At 42.1% G+C, this 24875-nt stretch overlaps 1 protein-coding gene across 1 annotated transcript; it reads left to right on the top strand.

Annotated features, from left to right (window-relative positions):
• Nucleotides 1-372: 372 nt before the first annotated feature.
• On the top strand, nucleotides 373-22234 carry tbx21 (T-box transcription factor 21). The gene is made up of 6 exons (XM_061028419.1): nucleotides 373-1216; nucleotides 14798-14952; nucleotides 18204-18325; nucleotides 19004-19162; nucleotides 19906-19967; nucleotides 20357-22234. Exons 1-6 carry the CDS (start codon nucleotides 663-665, stop codon nucleotides 21153-21155), a joined length of 1851 nt encoding a protein of 616 aa, XP_060884402.1. The 5' UTR covers nucleotides 373-662; the 3' UTR covers nucleotides 21156-22234.
• The last annotated feature ends 2641 nt before the right edge of the window (nucleotides 22235-24875 follow it).

The following is a 24875-nucleotide window of genomic DNA, read 5'->3' as shown; positions in this document are numbered from 1 at the left end:
TATTTGATTATCAAATAAAAAACGATATAAAAAATAAACATTATTATGAATCCTGTGACGTCACAAAGTCCCCACAGGGAAATGAATTCATTTTAAAATCTTACTTTACATTAAATATTATTATTAGTAAATGTATAAAATACTTTACTGTCCCTGTGTGTGTGTGTGTGTGTGTGTGTGTGTGTGTGTGTGTGTGCGTGTGCGTGTGCGTGCGCGCGCGTGTGTGTTGAGATGACGGACGTGTCTCTCTCTCGTGTGAACCTATCACATCACGCGCCCTCTCTCTGTATCAGTCCCACCTCCAACAATATGAGCGCTTACTAAATGTATATATCATAGGTTAGAAAAGTGAGCGTGTGTTTGAGTCACTGGCGGAGACTCCACATGTTCAATGAGACAGTCAGCTGCTCGGGTGATTTAAAAAAAAAAGTTTGTACATAAATACTATCTTGATGGATTTATGTCTTAATATAATTCTTTTTCACGGCTGAGACTGAATCTTAAACTTTGTGGCCTGTCAGTGCGCTCCGGCTGATTTTAGGTGAGGGTACAGATCCAGGCTGAGCTGCTTTGTGATATTTTTTTATAGTAAAACTTTAATTCATCTGGACGCACGACAGGAGCCTTATGACATTACGCACAGACCGGGATCGGGGCTGCAAATGGGCGGCATAGGTGGCAACCTTTACCTCAGTATGTTGAATGGGACTGAAACGCAAACTTTCGCAAAGAGCACCGACATCAGCAGTCACCTGCACCGCAACGGGAAGGATCTAGCCGAGTTTAAAATGGGGATTCAGGACGCGAGGTTCTACTACCCGGACTCTGTTCAGAGCGGGCAGGACGCTCTGACTCTGCCGTACCACTCGGAGCAGGCGGTGGGAGGAGGGTACGGAGCGCAGCCGGGCAGGTTTTACGCACAGACCCTCAGCAGCTGCCCTTACGGCGGCGTGCGCTCTCCGCCGAGAAGCGGAGTCGGGCAGGGTTACATCTCGGCGGCAGGAGACGGGTTTCCTCCAGGCGGGAAAGACTTGTACTCTCCCTCTTCGGAGAATTACCCGACAGGCTTTCAGCACGGCTACCACCAGCGACCGCCTCTCTACCCTCTACCTGGGCTACAGGTGTGCGGAAAGACGCAGGCGCTGCTCAATAACTACCCGCTTTGGGCCAAGTTCCACAAGTTCCAAACCGAGATGATCATCACCAAACAGGGGAGGTAAGACTGACAGACACGTCTTGCACCTCAGTTCTTAATCATGTTCCACGAATAAAACCAGCAGGTTAAGCAAGCTGCGTTGGTTTTTGACAACCTGGGAAGAGAACTCGTTATACTGCCTGCAAATTTCAACAGAGAGGAGGTGATACAAACTGTAAATTACGCACGAAATTACGCGCTGTCACTTTTTCTTTTTCACTTAATCAGTTTACACATGAAAGCAGTTTTACAGTAATAAAGAGCCCAAACTAACTTCCCGTATGAAATAATCTCGGAGAGTTGTTTTTTTTTTCTGAAAATGTAGACACTTATAGGCTAACTTTTCTGCAACTCTCCTCAGGACTTTACAGAATTCAGTAGCACATCACTGTTCAGGTGGTAACAGAGGTGTTGGCAGCTTTGGGTGTGAGTTGTAAAAATGATGAGAATGACCTCTGAACCACATGCACAGCATACAAGAAATCCTGTTTGCCACTTTGATGCTCCTGATTCAGAACAGAATCATATATATATGATGCATATTTATTAGAAAAACTATATCAAGGGTGCTGCTAAAATAATACTTTAATTTAATATGCCAAATATTTACTTTGCAGAGTAATTTCACTCAGCAGCCAGCCTTTTGTGTTATTTCTCTTTGTAAAAAAATGGGATCGAAATCAAATTTTCCTCAGGGCAAAAAGTGAACAGATAAATGATGTGGTGGAGCAAAATATCAGTTGCAGGCTGAGTTGCTGGAAAACATTTTGACACCTCAGTCTGACCTCCACACTCACAGGGGTCCCCTCAATTTAACACGGCAGGGATTTAACCCCAGAAGGAGGGCGATCTATAACATTTTTACTCTTTCTCTTTGCAGCACAGTACTCGTCCTAAAGCTGTTTATTTTAAATCCGTCGAAATTCTCCAAATCTTACTCTCCTTTCCGCTGTTTTTTAAATATAATTCGGCTCGTGAAAATTAAACCATGAGACAAATCAACCCGTTTTAGATATCCCGTGTTTACTCACATCTGATAAACTTTGTGATAATTTAACCCCAACGCGATATCTCAAGTGCGCGTCTGCAGCAGGAGCGATGATGCTGAAATTGAGATTTAAAAAAACCATAAAAGCGTGTTTGTGTCTCCTGAGAGGAAAGAGAGAGAGGGAGAGAGAGAGAGGGAGGGAGAGAGACGGGAGAGACGGCGCTGCCGGGTCTTCTGATGGGTCAGCGAGCATTGAGACGCAGTCATGTCGATGAGGATTAATCGTGTAAAACGCGACACTTGTGTTTGACAGAAGGTTTCAGGCCACGCAGTTCTCATGGCGCGGGTCTGTGCAGGACACAAGACCGCGGTCACGTAATAGCACACTGATCGGCTGTATTTACAATCAATTCACAATTCGATTTATTGTCACTCTGTCTTTATCAAAGTGACTTCAAATTGAAATTCAAGTGAACTCGGCATACTGGAAAATATGAACGTTTTCCTTGTGTGCATTTAATGCATTTTTCAGTTTTAATAGCAGGTAGATTCAAAGTTATAAAGCATGAATGTCCATTTATAAGATGCAGGTATTATTGCTCAATAGTCCCCTTTGGTGTGCATGATTCTCTATTACTGTTTTCACACCTGCTGTCAGAGGGACTGTGAGTATAGATGCGATTAAATTGTATTTTTTAGAAAGTCAGACAAGCTGCTTCGTGCAACTTTTGAGATCGTTTCTTCTTCTTTTTTGTTAAATTTAATCAGAAAGTTGCACAAATGCTTTGTTTGCGTGCATTACATCAACGTGTCAACAATATTTGCTTCATGGTTTTGGTGGAAGTTTCACCAAGTTTGTGTGAAAAATGTGTTTACAAAATGTGTGTCTCTCTGTGTGTGTGTGTGTCTGTGTGTGTGTGTGTGTGTTTGTGTGTGTGTGTGTGTGTGTGTGTGTGTGTCTGTGTGTGTGTGTGTGTGTGTGTGTGTGTTTGCATGTGACATCTCTCATTCTTCATTCTTAGTCCGAGAATACATGTCTTTCTATAAACAAACAATTATCATGATGTGAGTTAAAAGAAACTCAAGGGTTTTGTTTCAACATACATGTTCATATTTTTAACCAGAGCACTTAGACGCACACACACACACACACACACACACACACTCACACTCACACACTCACACACTTACAAACATTTTCAACACGTAGTTTTCATATAACCCGCAACAACAACAGGTTCAGTGAAATAGGTGCGGAGGTGTTATCCTTCCACATGACACAAAAAAGCAGAATTTTTCCTGTTGTGCAAAAACCACAAACCTCATATTACAAACATTTCAAATGATGAAAACATCCCCTCTCCCTTTTATCATCTCATCCTCCCTCACACAAAGAGCTTCCAGAAAAAAAAGAACAGTGAAAAGGACTTTTTCAAAACATAACAAAACTCCTACAAGATTTTTTGGAAAAGTTGAGCAGAGAAACTGTTCCACTACAGAAGACGATATCGCCTTAAAATTTGATATGGGGTTCAGACTTCTACATCAAATTTTTCTGTGATTTTTTTTTTTTTTTGAGAAAGTCTGAGGGTCTGCATTGTTCATCAAAACCTCGGTATCTATAGGAGAAGAGGTGAAGGAAAGTGTAGAGAAAAGTAAGAGGAGGGTCAAACACCACTGAGCCTTTAGATGGCCACACTGAGGAGGCGAGGCCCCTTTGAAGTTCAGGAAGTAAAAGACTAGATTCTCTTTTTCTCCCCCTTCTGTAGACGCGTGCTCGGTGTACAGCCTGACAGATCTCTCAGAAGTTTTTTCTCGTATACCACACCTGGGCTTTTGAAATCTAGCAGACATTTTCAGGGGCCTGCAGCGAAGGGAGGAGGTGAATTCATCTGCACTTCTCATGAGCTAAATTCAGACTGCCACAGTGGTAGGGTGCCATTTGGGGCCCTGTGGTCGCCGTTTGACTCTAGCATCGAGGCAAAAGTCATCAACGTCCTCCTGCACACAGCAGGGGCAGAGATATACACACACACACATCAAAGTGTCATTTTCTGCTCAGGAAGTTAAGAAGAAATAAACACTGAACCACCAGAAACAGGCTTTATAGGTGCAAAAATAATGGGGCTTTCTGAATCTGTAAAAAAAGGAATGAAGTGACTAAGACTGAAAATTGAAAGTGAAGTTTTTTCCCTCACTACTTTGGTTTGACCTAAAGTTCTTATCCTACACCTGGTGTGTGCTTACTATTGATATGAGTCAAGAGGACAGACTTTTCCCTACAGTAGTTTCCAAGAAGGGGTTTTATTGAATTTGAATCAGATATCACGCGTTTAAAGAAACAGAAGAGATTGTAAAGGAGGCCTCTGCGTGATATGACAAAAACAGGCAGCGTGTTATCATCGCTCCATGTTGCAATAACAAAGTGCAATAAATGAACCAATATTGAAGAGCGCTTACAAGATATAAATCACAGTTTTTGTGTGTTTCTGCTTTTCTTCATCATGTGATGCACGACACCTGTGTGTCTCCTGAATCCAAAAAGAAGGATTTTTATTTAATCTGAGGGGAGCTGACATCGAGCTTCGCTTTCATCTGACTGAATGAAAATGGTGTGAAAGCATGGCAGTAACACCCAGCGCCTCCATCCTGTACACATGCAGAGTGAATTTATTTTGTACTTTAACAACCCGTAAACCTTCAAATAAAAGCCCTTCACAATTTAAGTCCCAGTCTCCTTTTACTAACCCGGTGTGGCTGCAGGTTTTGACAAATTAAGGCCTCTATGATTTTAGTCTTGAAATAGTTTGCGGGTCAAAAATTGGAGGAAAAGCATCAAGATACAAAAACATGAAGATAAACTTCAACATCTGCCAAGAAAGACAGAAACATGGAAGTATGTGAACCAGAGAGAGAAGGCTAAAGATCAGCTGGAGAGTCAGTATGTGTGTGCGCGCATGTGTGTGTGCACGGCCTCTCAGAGTCTCCTGCATGAAGACATTTTAGCCTCAGTGAGCGACAGGAGGGACGGGGAGGACTCGGCTGCTTTGTGCTGCTTTTAGAGAGTGAAATAAATACTTTTTTTTCCATCTCTCACTTGACATTTTAACACTATAACATGTACTTTAAACAACAACATACATTGTGATGTAACACAGCTTCATATACCAGCACAGAGTTTGTTAAGGCTTATCTTAACAGGTGTCTTGTGTCGCTATTGTCTCTACGAACCAAAGTAACAACAAATGTTAAGACAGATGCAGGAAGAGCTGCTTGGTGGATTTCTCCTTTGTGTACTGAACAAATAATAGTGGGATCAATTTTACCTGAAAAAAAAGTAACACCATTTATGCATGACTAGTCACTTCATATTTTAAAGTTTCTTGTACTCAACTTAAATATATTTTTTTAAAGATTATATAAAGGTTTTGCATAAATATCAGTTGTTCAACTTTTTAAATGCAACACTTTTCAAACCTTTTGGGCTCCCGACTCTTTCAAAAAATGTTAAGTTGGGGTCACCACCGTGTATCGCATCGCATCGTTTCAGTTGTCTGTGAGATGTTCTTCAAAAGTGTCTTTTGTCCCAAACTAAGCAGTCATTTCATAGACGGAAGTCAAAAAGTTGAGGCTGTTAATTGAAGTTTAATTGTCATTTTTCTTATTTGTTGCTTTAAATTCAGACTTGTGCTGTGTGTTTATTGTGAATGCTCTTATCAGGATAATGATAAAAGTGTAAGACATCAGTCTGAAATCACCCTGTATTCAAATCAAAATGTAGTGAGTAAACAGTCATGCTGTTAAAGTTCTGCTTGACCTTACACAGATGGGCTGCTGTGTTCTAGGAAGGAGGTGGGTCTGACTAAGTTTTACACATACTCATCACACCTTTCAGGGAATTAATGCCGAGCTCTATGCTTCAGACGGAGAGGATTCATGCTCATCTGCTCTCTCTGCTCCACTGAGTCCAAACTCTGATATGAATCAAGTCTGGAGGGCTTTTTTTTTTTTCATCATTTGATTCATTTGGCTCACAAATATTTTCCAACTTTTGTCTTTATTACAAGCTGGAGATGAAGTCCTCTCATCGTAGAAAAGCAGAATTATGATGCGACTATCACTCAAATAATCGACGTCGAGGAGGAAGTTGAAGTTGCATCAGCTCTTCTTCTGCCTTTTATTGGTGCTTTTATTGTGTGACGTGTTTATTAGTGCACAATTTAAAAAAGGTGACCTTGTTTTCATTCTATGAATAATCCAGTCTTTCCAAAGTAGGTACCACATGTCATATTTTAGACGCTTTCACTTCACGTCAACAAGGAAATTAAAGTGGGCGTCCTCTCTTGTTGTGTCTGACATTATTCATATCAATGATTCAGTTATTTTAAAAACCATAATTCTAACGTCAGAGGTCAAATTTAAGGGAGAAAAAAACATTAAAAAAAACAACCTCAAGTGTTTTTTTAAAAGTCTTGCTCGTGGATTCTGTCTTTGTGTGGGTCTGAAAGCAGAAGTGGCACTATTTCAAGGTTTTGACAGAATGACTTGTCACTTCCTGTTCAGCTGTTTTTTATGTGTGCGCATATGCAGCTTTTCGCAGAAACTTCTAGTGCCAATATTTATCACACATTTCAACCAGAGCTTCCTCCTCACTGTGTCAGAAAACTGAGTCTCTGAGCGACTGATGTCCAGCACGTAGGCCCGTCCAGCTTGTCCTCAACGTTGGTATTTCTTAACCAGTGTCACTCTGTATTTAGTTTCCACGAGGGTTAATAGAAACACTCGAGGTTGACAGGGCTGAAAATAAACTTCTAATTTGGTGTGTGGTCAATTAGATACCTACACCAGTATAATCTGTGATCTTTCATTTTCTGCTTTCAAGAGAGCTCGATAAATATCAGTAACATACACGGAGTGTGTTGAATGAACTACACACTGTAGTTCATTTTGACCCCAACACACTCCGTCCTGCTGCCCCAGAAATACATGCTCAATCACCAAATGTGTATTCCTCCGCTGCTGAAAATAGTCCCCAGTAAATGCACCTTTTCCTCTGATTTGTGTACTGCTTGATAAAAACTGTAGCGGCCAGCTGTTTAAGGAAACTACTGAGCGTTTTGCGAGTAAAGAAATATACTCCTGATGTTTTCTAAAGGGGGTGCAGCTTCATGTTTGGAATAACAGGTGATGAGATCTTGCAGAGAGCGTACAGAAGATGACGAGACAGACCTTGGTGGTTTTGGTCTTTTCAAACTATTTGTTGATGAGGAGTAATACGAGGTTATGAGATGGCATGTCGCTCTACAAAATAGACATTTCAACACATCTAGTCGCTGAACTCCTCTGCAGTCGGTCGATAGAGAATGCAGGAGCGTCCGTGTTGGAGACTGCTTGTGTCCGGCAGCAGCTGTAGACTGGCACGTTTTCGTCACAGACGATCAGGCCGCTCGCACGGTGACAAAAACTGGACCTGAGCTCCTGTCCGGATGAATCAGCGGGTGCACTCATGCGGGAGAAGTCCTCTCTCTCCCCGGTGAATATCCAGTTCCTCTTCTCCTCTTCTGCCGTGCATCCCCAGGACAAACCCTCCATCCCCCCCCCCCCCCCTCTGCTCTTTCCTTTTCCCTTCTTCTAACCTCTGTTTCCCCCCCGCGGTTTCCCCCCGACGTCTACCCCCTCCCTCCACTTCCTCTCTCTCTCTCCTCAGCTTCCAGAGTTTATTTTGATTTTTTGTAAATGTCACCAGCAGCCGTACCGTCTCTGTATTACTGGCTGGTTCACCACACTCGTCTGTTACCGTATTTTGTGTGGAAGGAAAGAGGACAGTTATGAGTCTTCATGTGCGTATGTATGTGCACCTGAATGAGGCTGAAGAGGCGGCAAGCAGCCGGCTGTCATTACCGTCAAGTTTGCGGTGAATCAGAGTGGCACGGTGGCAGGTCGGTTAGGGAGGCTGTCTGGGAGCTTTAGAGCTGCAGGATTGATTCCTGCTGGTGTCACAGCAGTGAACAGGCTACTTTTATGTCTCACTGTCTTATTACGATTTCAACTAAATCTGTCTGATTAAAAGTTATATTTGACTGAGAAGACCCCTCGTTATTATTTTAATTTTCTACAATGTCTATATATCCTTCCCAAATGGTCAGAGTAGATTTCAGTGAACGGTCTGTGAAGTTATGCTAAGAGGGATTTCTGCTAGCTTAAGTTACAGAAAATCAAACCAACAGAGTTTTTAATTTGTTCTCCATTTTTATACTGGTGCTTCCACATTGTGTACAAAAGCAAAACAGGCAATCAGCTGTTAGGTTGAAGTTTTTGTTTCTGTTGTTCAACAGTGTAAAGGATTCTGTCTGACTGCAGTAAAGCGTTTTACAGCGTTTTACAGCAGCACACACATCGAGAGACACTTGATGAAAATCTTATTGCAAAGTTGCAGAGTTTGTTAGACATTCAGAGGAAAGCAGGATGAGATATTCTCACTACCTTCCACCTACCGACCAGTTTGGGTCTCAACTGGTTTAGCCCAAGAACCCACCACCGACTCCTTCATGAAAATTATAACCCAAATTTCTGATATGTTTTTCAACCAATCAGATTTAATGAATGAAAAATAGTTCAGTTTGGACTGACTGAACAAAGAGAAGAAACAAAACCAACACGTTTTAAGAGCACTGCATCACTTCTTGACACTTGTTTTTTCCAGTCACATGTTTGTGACCCTCCTCGACCAACTTTTGGGTCCCGACCCCACCAGTTGAGAACCACTGCTTTAGAGAGTACGGATCACACGAGTCAGGAACAGGATCAGACAAGATTTACTCCTTTGGCCGCTGAAACTTACACAAAATAAAACCTCCTCAGAGTTACATATCGTGTTATTATCATATATTCATATTTGTGTTAATAAATCTTTATTTATAGCGCCAATTCATAACAGATAATATCTAAAGAGAGTTTAGAAAAAGAGCAGGTTTACACCGTGATGTAAACGACAGAGGCCCGACATTAATCCACCACGAGTAACACACTTGAGCTAGAGAGAGGAAAAACCTCAGAGAAAACCTCCACCTTCAAGAAATCCCTAAAAACTCCCCTCTTCAGCATCGCCTACAACCACTAACAAACTCAGTCCTCATCCTCCATTTAGCTCTGTGTGTGTGTGTGTAGCAGTCTCCTGTAGACACATTTTTTTGAATGCATCACATGGATCTGTTTCTCCTGTGGCGCAAACATTTAATCAGTAATATAATCCTGTATAAATCAGGATGCAGTACAAGCTACTGCATGCTTTAAAAACCCAGGATGTAACCACACTGACTCCACCTGTACGCCTACATGTGTGTTTTCATTTTCATTCACTTTTTGTTTTCAGCTTTTCTCTCTGAACTTTGTACATGGAGCCGGCTTTGCATGTGTGGGTCATAGCCCACACATGCAAATACCCCTCTGTGATGTGTTTTCTACGGTTTCCCCCTTTGTCAGGTTGTGATTTCCTATAAATGGTTCTAGTATCAGTAAATTGTCAATATCAGACAGAGGTGGAAGTACAAATACTGTACTTAAGGTACGACTTTCAGGTACCTATGTTTAGGAGTTTTTGCTTTCAGGCATTTTTTTCCTCGAACAAAAATCAACTTAATACTTCTTAAGTTTTACAACACATCTGTTACTTTAGCTTTTATGCATTAAAGGGGAATTTCAATCTAGAAAAGATGTTTCCATCAGCGCACATCTCCTGCTACAGACACAACACTTATGTAAGTGTCTTTAATAAAGACGTGAAGACAAAACAGAGAGGAAGGAGAGTGTGAAAAAGAGTTGACTTGTGAATGTCATGTTAGACAGTTTTGTCCTTCAGAGGATTCATTTTTGACTTTACAGTAAAAGTTCATATCAGAGACTTTTTCACTTTTACTGCAGTGAAAAAGTTGAAATAGTTCTTCGACTTCAAGCAGAGTTTTTTCTACAAAGCAATGTACATCAGAGAGTAAGAAGAACACAAGTAGGGATCTAGAGAGGAGGAAACAACAAGAGGAAACAAACAGTCTTAAATTTGATCAGACGTAGTTGTTCCTCTACTGGAGAATAAAATACGTTCTCTTTGCTAATCTTGATATCACAGAATCAAAAACGAAAGAAGTCCTCCTTAAGATCACTCTCACACTGTAGGAGGGTCGATCCATTCATATGCTGCTGAACAGCCAAGTTTCTGTTTTCACTTGTATTAAACTCTGCGATGGAAGGAGAGCCCTTTCACCTGTTCTCTGCCACGATTTAGTTTCACCAAGAACTATGATTGATTGTTAAAACCGGACTCGCCATGTAGCCAGAAAGACCCGACTGGGAGCGCTCAGGGCAGGGTTTTGTCTTACCGCTGAAGGGTAAGAGGAGTGTGTGTGTGTGTGTGTGTGTCAGTATACAAGCATTAAGGTCTATCAATCAGAGACACCATTAAGAACACATTTGAGTCTTCAGAGTCTGAGTCTTCTTCTTCTCAGTAAGCTACAATTACAAACTAAAAAATACTTTTTCACTGTTTTGACCAAGCGGTGACCTCTGGTCTTAAAAAAAGAAGCCAACGAGGAAGTGCAAAGTCAAAAACACACCACAGCCAAAGAAGCCGTTTCTACACTATAAATAAACATGTTTACAGCCTGGTACCAAAAACTGAATAGGTCTGATTAGTTATTGTCATCATGGACACACACTGAACTGGGGGCTGTTTTGGGCGCGATGTAACGGTTCATCAAGAGGCTTAAACCCCGCCTCAGCTCCAGCTCTCAGCCTGCCGTTAGGTTGACTGATTTCCAACATGGCGGCGGCTGCAGATGAGCATAAACTCATAAACCATAACAGCATTTGACCTCTGATTTGTATCAAAATGTGTCGGCTGACTTTATAAAAAACCAACATGTTAGGGATTGTAAAAAGGATCGAGGAAGCCCACCCACTCACCTCATACCCTCACACACAATGACGGGCCCTGCAGGTCTCCCATCAGCCTGCTAAAAGTCGCCTCGCACACATCATCTCTTTACACACCTCACTTGTTTTTACACCTCTAAATGACCAAAGCGCTTCAGGGAGGATGCTCTGAATTTAAATGAGATTCCGTGTTTTGTAGTTTACCTGAACAGAACAGATTCTAGACACGTTTAATTCAGACTGAAATCATTTTATCAGTTTATCCTTTGTTGACCCAGAGCACTTTGTTGTTGTCGTTTATCAACTGTTTTTTTGTTTGTGTTTTGGGCTTTTATGGGTTTATTTGAGAGGCAGGACAGTGAGTCAGAAATCAGGAAGAGAGAGATAGAGAGTGGGATTCGACCACTAGCCTAACCACTAGGCTACAGGCGCCTCAACTGGGTTTTTTTTGTTTTGTTTTTTTACAGCCCCCACACCAAAGAGTGTTTCAGAAAAGAGAGCAGAGGGCGTTTCTGAAAGGAAGTGTTTTTTTCTGTATTGTCTTTGCACTCTTACACTGACTAAATTTATCTGCAGTATTCACTGAATAGAAAAACACCTCCAAACAGCTCTGAACATCTGTGGCCTGTTGTTTAAAAAATGATCTGACAGGATTCAAGCTATGAGAGGGGATTCAATCTTTAAATCAGGATGTTCAAAAGACAAAAATGGGTTGTGAAATTAGTTAGGTTCAGGGAATCAATCCTGATTTAAATCTAGATAAAACCAGAACTTTTGTGTATTTTTGACCCAATAAAATCTGGAATCATGAACCCAGCAGAGGTCTGGATTCATGCTGGATTACAGAGAACGTTTAAAGTGCTAAAACAAATCAACATCTGAAGCAGCTGTGAGGATCTTTCTGTTTGAGTGGTTTTTGCTGCCCCCTGTGGATAAAGTATGTAGTGTGAAGTCCTCCTAAAGTGCTGGAAATCTGGATGTGGTAGTCCTCAAAAGCCTAAAAAAACTGGACAGAATCAGGGTTTATTTTATCCAGTTTTTCTTTGAACCATCAGGAGAAAAGTGAGCTGGATTATCTGATCCTGATCCATGGTAGAAAAAAAAAGTGGATTACTAAATCCAGATCATTTCTATCCGGATTAAACCTTCTGAACAATCTCGACTCAACTTGAATCTAAAAACTTTGTATTGCGGGACATGCAGGGTGTGTTTTGTGTCATTGACAAAAGGGGGTGGAGGGTGGTGCTGGTTGCCCGTTACTCATTACAAACGCTCCATAGCCTCAGGATCTGTTAGCAAGTGTAAAACAGCTGGGCCAAATGTCAAACATGTTGCCCTGATTTTATTAACACCGACCACGCACTCGTGACCCCCTATTGACCCAGAGTGCAGATTCACAAGCACAAAGCACAAAGCTTGAGAGAGGAGAATCGACCAGTGCTCATGCATCGGTTCATATGAGACTTTAGAGTGTATTTTATTACAGAAATGGTAATTTAGGGGAGTTTGCATTTCTGCTTTCTGAAGCATAACGACTTAAGACAGGGGGAAACAGCTAACCTCGTATCCCCCCCGATAAAGCCTCTGAGTCACATTTAAACACTTAGTCATTGTCCCCAGTGGGACTGACTTTGATGACCTTACGACCTCTCCTCTGTCACAACCAGCCTGCAGAGACTTTTGGGTTGTATGTTAACATCAAGTATTTGATAGATTGTTTTGAAACTTAATGTTTCCAAGAGGATTGGTTCTTCCTTGAAGCTCTTAGGGGCAACTTTCAGTATGTGTTGATTTTGGCGCCCCCTGTGGTAATAAGCTGTACAAGCTCATAGATATGCTAGTGCGGCTATAAATGCACGATATGTGTTTGCAATGGTGAACAGCTTCTAGCCATGGCTTCATATTTAGCATACAGACTTTTATATTTAGCATACAGGTTTTTTACCACATGTCAATGAGATGCAGTTGGAAATGTTTGTTCGAATTAAAATGAAGAAACATGATATTCCTGACTGGGCATTGAACTTATTGCGTGCGTAAGGCCTCACTGGCACGGTGCATCAGTGGCTGTTTGTTGAGGTTTGTTTATAATTTTCACTTAAGTTGTTTTTGGACAAATAGCCACAATAGACGTAGTGTTGAAATGTTACAAATGGTGACAATGTGAAAATGATGTAACAGAAGGACCAGAAAGATAAATGTAATGTTCATGTTTTTATTTCTTTTTTCTGTTGTATTTGTTGTTGCTTGGCTAAAATGTAAACTCCTCTGCAGGCTTTAAGTGCTTCTTAATCAAGTCTACAATCACTCTGAGTCTCTACTGTGTGCATGATGAACATGCCTCCACACAGAGTGTCTCTGTGAACATGTGTGTTTGTGGTGTGTTTGTGGGTTTGTGTGTTTGGTGTCCATGTCCTATATTTGTGTGTCTTTTCCTCTTGGTTTAACCGACCCTCGGGGACGCCCTGACCTCCCCGTTACCCCGTCTCACCGAAGCCCTCTGACATCAAAAAATAAGTTCAACATGTAAAGCTCCAGCAATCAGAGGCAGCTTCGGAGCCATCTTTTATTAACACACAGCATTAAAAATTCACTTACGCTCGTCCCCCCACACCCCCCGACCCGTCAGACATCCCCTCCACTTCTCGTCCATTACTCTCCATTCTTCAGCGGGCGGAGCAAACGCAGCGTGAGCGTCTTCAAGGTCCAAACAGGAGACACAGCCTCACCTTACCTCCACACATTCATGTCCGTTACAAGCATGTGAAATATCTCAAATATGAATCTTATTATCACCATGAATCTCTCTCTGGATTTCTCCCCCCCCCCCCCTCGGTCTTTCAAGGGAAACCCTGTTTTCATTAATGATACTTTAATAATACAAACACTGCACACCCTCAGTGGGTCAGATCCCCCCGGTGGTTCTCCTACATGTTTTTAATATCAAGACATGAACACAGACTTTGAGCGTCTCTGCTGGCACAGGGTTGAATTTAAAAGAGAAATAACCTCCTGATCTTCTTCTTCTCGTTGTTTCAGATTATTAATCTCCTTTTTTTAATGTCACCAGTTGTACTTATTCTAGAGTTACAATAATTAGACGGACCATCCCTTGTTTAAATTTAAATCAAAATACAACAATTGCTCGAGAGACAGTTTTACTTTTGGTAAATTGACTACTCAAAACTCTTTTTACTCCACATTTAACAGCACATTCACACACTGATGGCAGCGGTTGCTATGGAGATTGTTCATCACTATTTATGAATCCATTCATACACATTCAAACCCCGCTGATGAAGCAGCCGGAGCAATTTAGGGTTCTTGCCGAAGACGACTTTGGCTGCAGGAGCTGGGGATCAAACCCCTGACCTTCCTGTGAGAGACGACCAACGTACCACTGAGCCACAGCCACGTCCCACTTTTGATAATTAATGCCTTTGCACTTAGCTTTTTAAAAATGAATTTATGTCAAAACTTAATTCTCAGTTTCTGTGTGTTCAGTACAATAACTGTTTCAGGTTTTTCATCAGTGAATTTGTTTTTATGTCCTACATAACCTTTAAGCTTTAAGCTTTAAGCTTTGGTTAGTACAATTCTTAGAATATAAAACATGTTCATGTTCAGTATGTGGTTGAAATGCTGACTAAAAGTAACTAACCATGTTGTTCCCCTTTGTGTCTCTGCAGGAGGATGTTCCCCTTCCTGAGCTTTAACATCAGTCTTCTGGATCCGACCGCTCACTATAACGTCTACGTGGACGTGGTTCTGGCTGATCAGCACCACTGGAGGTACCAGGGCGGCAAGTGGGTCCAGTGTGGGAAAGCAGAGGGCAACATGCCAGGTACGTTCACATCAGAACACAAAATAAAAGACTGTCTTTTTCTGCATTATGTTTAATACTTTTAAACGCTTCACATTTAATAATCAAGGACTCACATATTCTCAACCAGTTTCAATAAGTCTCAGAGCTCCTCAAAACATGTGTGTGAAGTTTCTTGTTCTAAATCCACTCTGATCCTGTATTTGATCATGTCTATAAACCCCTCTATTTCAGCCCTGCTCAGAACAGGCTGTTTCTGTGTCTGTACCTTTAAATATGTAAATGAGCTGTGTCTGACCACGCCCCCTCTCTGGAAGGGCTTGGGTGTCTCGACTTTCTCGCTCCATGTCCTATTGTTTACGGTGAGAAGGCAGACTCAGAGGGCAGAACAAACACCTAGCTGTGGGAGTGTCACCCACATGGGGGAGGGGCTACTGCCCTTTGTGATGTCATGAAGGGAAAATCTCCAAACGGCCTGTTTGAGCACACATTTTCTGAAAAGTGGAGCAGGCAGAAGACGGAGAGGGTGGACTTTTCTCATCATTGGGGGGTTTGTAGACAGACTAGAGACACATGTTAGTGTTAGAGGAACATGGTGAAGTGGATTTTGAATAATATGTGACCTTTAAAAGATATTTGAGACAGGAGATATCTAAATCATTGACGGTACACTGAGGGTAATTTCTGAGGTCCTTGTACTTATTTTAGTGCATCCAGATTATGCAACTCCTTACTTATAAGCTACCAATATTCAGAGAAATATTTTTGTTTTTTTAAAGCTTTAGTTGATTTTCAAATTAAATATGAGCAAACACAAATAGGATGTTTTTTCATAGCTGAAAATACTCAGAACTATAAAGACACATGAAAAAATTAGAATCTGTTGCGCTTTTTCAAAATGCAATTTCAGAATGATGCATAATCGGTGCTTTCACTTTCTGCCTCTTAAACTGTATTTAACTATATTTACTTACCAACAGCAGGTATTTTCCCCTCCTTCTGTTATTGAGAGTTTCTTTCATTTAAATGATGATGAGCTGAGTAGATTATTCCAGATACATTGGATCATTAAGAATATATTTTTATTCATCTTTCACCCCACTGTTCCTTCCATATGAAGCAGCATGCATGCGGTGGAGCTGCGCGCCGAGCTTCTCATTCCTTAACAGATACACGATCTTATAAAATCAGACACTTACCCACAATGACAGAGAAAAAAAACGACATGTCAGCATTTATTTTAACGGGAGTTCCAGTAGCTGAGAAAATACCGTGTAAATGTGCTCTAATTGATGAGCCGGAGACATGCAGGTCCCTTCGGTTCAGCTCAGTGTAACAAGCGAGACGGTGAGGAAGTGGTTTAATTCAGCAGCGATGTTTCAAACCTACACGCACACAGTGGGGTAACCAAGATGTGCATCATGATGCAGATGTAGTGCGAGAGGTTTCTGTGGACATCTCGATATTGCTTTTGTTTTTCTTGAAGTCGGCAGCCTCACAGTTCCTGATGAGAGAGTCTGAAGAACAATGTAAGGAAGTGAATATTTCCTTCACAGCTACACTGGCTACAGTGTAAGGATGAAGTTCTTCTGTAACTCTATCCCAAGCTCTATAATCTTTATCAAACTGCACTTAAAACGTTCTCCACTGATGTCTTTTATAAACATTTTAAATTAACATTTGCATTTCAGTCTTTTTGCAGTAATACATTTTAGCATAATGTTTTCATTTGTTGCTTTCCTCATTGGTATGGATGGACAGTGTCCGAGGTGTGCTCCAAAAATCGATATGGAAATATAGCGTCATGTGCTCCTTGCATACATGTATCGATGCAGATATTACAGAATCATCATCGACCTTTATTTAAGTTCTCGGAGAGATCACTGAGGGTAACCTCATTTACAACGAGGGTATCGGCTGCAAAGCTGTGATGACAGTTTTGAAAAACAAAATTGACCTCTGGTGCAGCTTCCACCTTAGACACAGCTCTGGGGTTCAAATATTTTAATGCATTTCTAGGATCTCGGAGGAACCTGAATTAATGTCTCTGACTTTTTCCTCTGCTGTTACTCTCAACAACAAACAACAGCTGTTGTTGTGAATTCTGTGAAGGACATGGTTATTTTCCAAAATCAATATATATCACGGTATGTATCGTATCGCGGGGTTGTAGGAAATACACATCCCTAATCCGAGGACCGTGTGGGTTTATAAATGTGCCCCCCTAAAAGGTCCTTCAATCTAAACTTCAAAAGACGACATTTCATTTGTTGGAATAAAACAAAACAACACTTTTTTTAGGGAATTCAACACATCTCTTCATCCATTAGAGACCCCTTCATTCTTCTTCCCGTAAATTAAGTTAAGTTGTGGTTCTTCACTGAAAATGGATTTGGTTTGAAATGTTTTGCTTCTGTCAGCGTCACAAACTTCAAATATTCCTCCCTGCCTGTTCACGCTTTTTAAACAAAACCAAAACCGAAGCGACTGATGAATGTGAAGCCGCAGTAAAAATGTGAAGAAGAGGAACTGCAAGGTGCTGTCACACGTGTGCCAGATGTTGTGGAAAGGTGACAGCTGATGTGTTACGATCGTGGTGAACTGTGGTGAAACACCTTTACTCTATTAGATTGAATAGTTTATTGTGTGGTGTGCTGATAGAAGGTTAGCAGGTCAGTGTGGTAAAACTGGGAAAAACAAATCACTGTTTGAAAGCTGCATCGTCGCTGTTAACAGAAAATATTTCTGTTAAAATATGATGGAAGGTGTTCCTCTTAGAGCAGCTCCACTCTCTTTTCATGAATCTCTTCAGGTTTTGATAAATATCTGTTGATGTCGTGTTGCATATTGCAAAAATGTTTACAGAGATCTCAGCATGTTTGCGTCTCCCAAACACTGAACTATTGTCTCATTTAGTCTTGTACATGTTAGTCTTTGTTTATCTTTATTTCATGTTGTACTTTTTGTTCATAGAGAGCAAAGGTCACAAAGTCAAGTTCCTCATGTGTGTGTGAGCATACCTGGCCAATAAATGTGATTCTGATTCTGATATAAACAAAGACAGTTTTTCTTTACTTCAGTTTGTATTCACTTCCTGTATTCAACATTCATAACACTTAAGTAAACCTACAGGTTTCCAGATATGACTGATGTTATAAAGATGCTTCTTAAAGTGACTAACGTGTTAATAATTCTGCTTTTAGTTTGTGTTATCTATGTTTGATCAAAGATGTGAAATACCTCCTAAATGTTGTGAATGTTTCCTCCTGCAGGGAACAGGATGTACATGCACCCCGACTCTCCGAACACCGGGGCTCACTGGATGAGACAAGAAGTTTCCTTCAGCAAACTCAAACTCACCAACAACAAGGGCAGCACCAATAATGTGGCACAGGTACTGAACACCGTCCTCTGCCTAACGTGTTATCATCTATCGTCATTCAAATAAAATACAGACCTTTATGTCATGGTGGAAAGTGTCGGAGAAAGGAGCACCCACTAGTGCTGGCATGATTAGGAAGATGTGAGGCTTTAAATTAAATATTCTAATCCCCAAAATAAAAAGACAACTCCTCAGAGTGTAAACCAAACATTTATTAGCTTGGTAGTGACATGCCAGTGATGAGGTAGCCACACCGTAAAGCATTGGCTCATGTTCTGTTTATCCATCCTGAAAATGTAAAATTGTCCAGCTGTTTGGAAGACTTCAAACTAAAGATTTGGATCATAAACTTGTTAGGAACATTTTTGCTGAGGTAATAAATCGAATGAGAAAAAGCAATTTTTTTCACAAATTCCTTCTGAAACCAGTTAGGTTGCCCCCTGCTGGCCGTTAGAAAAACTGCAGGTTTCAGATTGGCCTCACTTAGACGTGGATACTACGTCCACTTTTTTGTTTTTTATGAATATCTGCAACCTGGTTCGACTCCAACTTATGACCTTTTCTTCTTCTCTCATCACATTTTCTATCTGATACTTAGGATTATTTCCATCAGATGTTCAATAAAATATACCACATAGAACAACATAATCATACCCGTTTTCTTTCCTCCGACATGTGTCTCCCCTCCAGATGATCGTGCTCCAGTCGCTCCATAAGTACCAGCCTCGTCTGCACATCGTGGAGGTTAAGGAGGACGGATCTGAGGACCCCTTCCTGTCATCCAAAGCTCAGACCTTCATCTTCCCTGAGACCCAATTCATCGCCGTCACCGCTTACCAGAACGCAGACGTAAGAACGACATCAACCTCAGCTCGGTGTTCTTATCAAAAGTTAACTTGATCGCAGAGAAGAATCGATACATCTTCCAAACTCTGTAATATTTGTCACAAATACTTTATTTTATGTTATTTACAAACGACTAGCCGGCTAAAGGAAGCCTTCAAATCAAGACAACACCTCTTATAAATCCGTCTTAATGGGATCTGGACGTCAATGATTCATGTGGGAGCCGTGTTTCCGATAGAGGCCTTTCATTTATGCATCATGTATGAAAAATTCACAGCGTCATTTACATTCCTTACAGCCTCCTGTAAGTGTAAGCACGGGGTTTGTGTACAGTAACAAAGTTCAACCAAGAGTCACATCACCTCAGCTGACCGGAGGCCAGCAGCTCAGTCGTCCCCAGTATGAGCGCGGCGTGCTGTTTATCTCTGACAGCTGTTCATTGTGGAACATTTTTCTAATGTAATATACACTCACATCATGCTAGCTTGTTGTTTATTCCATCACTGTGTATATAAATATATCTGTGTGTGTGTGTGTGTGTGTGTGTGTGTGTGTGGGTGTGGGTGTGTGGGTGCCAACCTGATGAAGTCTTTTTATCAGCAGTAAGAAAATAAATTGCCAGTTATCTTCATGAATTATTAGTCGGTGACCTCCTCTCTGTCTGCTCTCTCTCTCTGGTTGCTCACTCCTTCTTCTTCTCTTTTTTTTTCTTCCTCTCATTGCCCTCCTTTTATTCCCCGTTGCAGATCACTCAGCTGAAAATAGACCACAACCCCTTCGCTAAAGGTTTCCGCGACAGCTATGACACGTAAGTGACATATGACAAGTAATCTGTTAAAAAAAAAAAAAAAAAGAAAAGAAGAAGTGTTTGTAGCAAGAAAAAAATAAAACAACCTGTGAACCGTGTCCTGTTAAGAGAGGAGAATGAACACACAATGTGGTATTTGCTGAACATGAGTAGTGACAGAGGATCATTGCACGAGCTTAAATGTCTTATTTGAATATTGGAATGGATGAAATTAGTGCACGGTGCGAGCATGCTGCAGCCGAGGGTGTGAGGGGCTGTGAGATGTTTGATAGATAGTTTTGAGGTTTGCTCAGGAAATAACACCTTCTTTTTTTTCTTCTCTCTTCTCACACTCTACGCTCTCCCCCTCGTCTTTCCTCCACACCCCTCCTTCTTCTCCTTCTGCCTAGGCTCTACGCTCCTCCCGACTCTGACCGCCTCACCCCCTCCCCCACCGAGAGCCAGCAGCTGCTGACGGGGAGCTGCTACCCCCAGGGCTTCTTCTCTGAGCAGTACATGAGCCCCCTGCCTCAAGGCCGCTTCGGCATGGGCCAGCAGCGCAAAGACCCCTCCCCGAGTCCGGGTCCTCACAGCCACTGGTACCTGCCTCCTCAGCAGGGCGTGACCCCCAACCGGCTCGACTTCGCCTCCTCGTACGACGGCGACTTCTCGGGAAACGGTTTCTACAAGCCGTTCCCCCTGCAGACGTCCGCTCACCACGCCCTCGGCTACTACCCCGAGCATCCTTTTGCTTCCACGAGCGTGTCAGGAGCCACGTCGACGGGCTGGACCACCAGCCGGCCCACCCCTCAGTACCTCAGCCACTCGAGCAAGCACGGCCCCCTGGGCTGGTTCAGACCCGTATCGTCCTCGTCTTCCTCCTCCTCGTCTTCCACGTCGCCCGGCAACCCCAGGCTGCACCCCCCCTCGCTCCTGGAGCCGCTGCAGACGCCCCTGCTGCAGGACAAACCCAAAGACTCTGCGGAGAGGGCGGCCGAGGACCCCTGGCTCGAGCCCGCCTCTGTGAAATCGGTGGCCTCGGCCGACTCGGGCCTGTTCGAGGGCGGCGTCGTGGCCGGGGACAACAAGAAGAGGAGGGTGTCGCCGTACACGTCCAGCACCGAAAACTCCCCGCCCCCGCGCAGTGGAGAAATCTGCGAGAAAGACAGCAACAGCGACGCGGACTACTACGGCTACTACACCCACTGATGACCCTCACACATCAACGACCTCGTGCATCACAACCAGTCTCTCCCAGAAACCCTCCCAACTTCCTACTGGAAAAAAAATCCAAGAACAAGACCGCACAGTCTCCAAAAGTCTCCCTACTCGAAGTGTCAGGAGGAACTTTCAAGGTTACTGTCAAACTTCTCGTTGAACAGAAGTGGAAGTGACTGGGGACGCTGCCCTACAGTCACATAAACACCATGCGGACGAGCAGACCTGTGACTTTAGCCTCAGAAGCATCTGGAGATTTGGGGGTGGAAAAAATGATCTGCATATCTGCGTGCTGACAGACGCCTGAAGGGCTTGTCTGTTCTTCCTGCATCAAACACTCTCTGTGTGTCTCTTCTGCTCTGTCTTGTCTCCGTCTCTTACTTCTCACCTTCAGCCATTCACACACACTCCAACAAATATGCTCACGTTCATTCCCCCCCCCCCCCAACGATCCCTCTCGCAGACATTATATTTAACTCGCTCTCTTTCTCATCAATCAATCAGGCAGTGCAGCGCCCTCCAGTGGCCACTTAGGAGCATAGCATGCTGACAGAGCGGAGGCCGAGAGTTGTCTGAGTTAACTAATGTCAGGAGGTTAAGAAGGTTTTAGTCTGCACATGTTCTGAAGTGCTACTTGCTAATCTTTCTCAATCCAGCTAGGGCGAGCTTTTCTTTGTGTGTGTGTGTGTGTGTGTGTGTGTGTGTGTGAGCTCGTGTGCAGAAATAGCAACTCCTCACACTTTACCATCCTACAGGAAATCAATAGAATGAAGGATTTACTCTGCAGCAAAAAAAAACAGAGCTTGTCCCTTATGATTTTTTTAAAAAATAGCCAAAATCACTTTATGCTCAAAACAATCACCATCAAAATATTCTTTCAGACGACCGAATTAAAAAACTTTAAAATCCGCTGACGATCTAAACGCGTTACAAATAAGGCAAAGTTCACACACACAGGAGTAAAGGGGAAGTGTTGTAGAATAAAACTGTCCTGCAGCTTGATTTGGATTATAATCTTCAGGGTTACTCAACATTTGACAAAAAAAAACAAAAAAAACGTTTTTGACAATTCAGAAGTCGTGTTGGGTTTGCAGAAAAATCACGATATTTCTCTAAAGATGGCTGTACAGTCTATTAAAAATCCAACATCCTCCAACCTGTTCAGATAAGAAGAAACCTGTATTAATGTGGAATAAAAGAGAAGAGGTCACGTTATGAATGCTACAATGGGTATCTATCGTGTTTAGAGATTTTCAGTGTGTAGTTGTTGTGAAAATTCAAACTGATAGACGGGTTGAAGAAAGAGGGAAGACATTATAATGTTTTTTGTAAAGATAAAAGGTGCTTTTATAGTGATTCATTAGCTGGTCACAACTGGGCGTGCATGTGAGATTGTTGGTTTTTGAAAAATTGACTCAGAGCCTCCCAGATGTTAGGTGGAGTAGAGGAGTTTTCCTGCTTTTCAACCTCATGACACACAGTTCTGGTGAAGAATACCGGCAGCTTGATAAACTGCCTCTCACTGTTATTTTGCAAAACTAGAGATTCTTAGATTCTTAGTATCTCACTTGTCTAATTCTGGGTCTGGAAACTGCTAGATATCGTCCAAGAATACATCTAAAGCAGGGGTGTCCAAACTTTTTTTCTTGCGGGCCAAAATTGTTGTGTTAGAATCGCTCGCGGGCCACAGGTTTTGTTTTTTAAAATATAGTTTTAAAAATAGTAAAGCTTTGTAGATCAGAATCAAACTACTTTATTTGTTTTTTTCTCAGAATCAAGCCTGTAACGTGGTTCAAGCTTTCTGCATTTAGCTCAGGTCATTAAATGGTTAAACAACAGTCCGCTTGTTTGCAAAAACTTTGCATACGTTTTTTTTCATAGTTTACAAAAAATGTGGAAAAGCTGTGGATTAAAAAAAACAACAACAACATACATGTTACTGAACATTTTCTATTTTAGGAATATTGTTCAGCCCTTGTTAACATGAAAAAGAAAAATAAGATAATGTGCCGATCTTAATCAAGACCTCGGGACCAAAATCTTCTGATTCTTCATTTGAAGTTACGGGCCGCAAAAAATCCCCTCAAGGGCCGCAAATGGCCCTCGGGCTGCACTTGGGACACCCCTGATCTAAAGGGACAGTTCAAGATCCAGCTGTAAAACTAGTCTCTCTGTCTCTTTGAGTGAAGGTCAAATCTGGGCAAATAATGTGAACTCCTGGTGATAAAATACGACGGAGACATCCAACAATTTGACACTAAAGTTCCTAAAAAGCTCAAACTTGAGGGCACAGCTCGACTGGATAGAAGTGAACGAGACCAGCTGGACAGAGTAAAGAGGCCTCATTATAACAAAGCCTGCGCAGGCCTTTTGCTACAAAACCAGTCGATGTGAAAACGCTCCTGTCACCACACAGACAAAGCCACCGGATCAATAGCAGCATCGATAGCGACGTAACCGGAAAACAGTATCGGCAGAGGGAAGTGTGACCGATTTAAACACACAAACAAACACAGAGAGAGAGAGAGAGAGAGAGAGAGAGAAGAGAGAGAGAGCGAGAGAGAGAGAGAGGTTCCCGTGCACAAGAGGAAAATCATATCAATAACAACAACTTATAATGTTTGTTTTAATTAGTGAAAACATTGTGTGAGATTCTGCAGCTGCAGGTTCCCCCCCCCCCCCCGTACAGTAGCAGCAGACATGTGAAAAGTGGGTCAATCAGAACGGCTCCACACACCTGCTGCAGGTAAACAGACGAGGCAGTAGTCACGGTAGGAACAGGAAGCACAAAGTGACCGGACAGGAGACACAGGATTTCCCCCCCTCTGGTCCTCGGGGCGGATCATGTTGTGACAGCAGGGTGACAGAGGACCCGCTCTCCGCCCCGGTGACAGAGATGAAGAGTGAGGCCGCAGTCGGCGCCAATCACAGATCTGCTCCTCAGTCCTCGCCAGGTGTGCTAATGGCGTCAGACAACACTGGGGGCGACAGTCAAACACTTCCTCTGGTGTGGAGCAGGCAGGGTTACTTCAGTCCTCGATCAGGGGATTCAATATCTTTAAATAACCAACAGTCAGGTTTTTTTTTACATATATTGATTTACTGGTTAACATGGTGAACTGGTGAACACATAAACTAGATAAATTAATTCTGTACGTTAAAAATGAAGCTAAAGCGAGGAGCATAAAAACTTAAAGCAAGAGGAAACGGCTACAGCATTACAGAGTTCCTCTTGCAGGAAACCTTCATTAGAGTGCAGCGTGTCATTTTTGGACTTGAGCATTTATAAAATGAAAGAAGCAAACATCAATCTGTGAGTATGAAGGTGAACATTGGAAACATTTCACATATAGACACAAAAATGTAAGCTGAGCTGATTTTCTAAAACGTTCACTGAAGCTTCTGAAAATAAGAGACGATCAAAAACACGATGCTGCGCGTACAAAAATGTTCAAATACTTAAAATATTGAACTGAAGGGAAAGGTTAATGTGGTGATTTAATGCAGGAAACATGGTGTTTAACTTCTGCTAAAGATGTGCTATTTAGAAAAAGATGACGATACTTCATGACCCTTAAGGAGGATGCCAAATGGACGATTTGTTTTAAGTGCAATTAACAAAATTAAACGAGTTTAAAAAAGATCAGCGGTCTGACAAAAACAATGTGGAGGAGTTTTATTCACTCACTGGTTAAGGGACATTTTCAGATA

This window comes from Labrus mixtus, chromosome 21 (genome assembly GCF_963584025.1).
Source record: "Labrus mixtus chromosome 21, fLabMix1.1, whole genome shotgun sequence".
Lineage (NCBI taxonomy): Eukaryota > Metazoa > Chordata > Actinopteri > Labriformes > Labridae > Labrus > Labrus mixtus.
The sequence above is the reverse complement of the archived record's forward strand: the minus strand, read 5'-3'. Positions and strand labels throughout refer to the sequence as shown.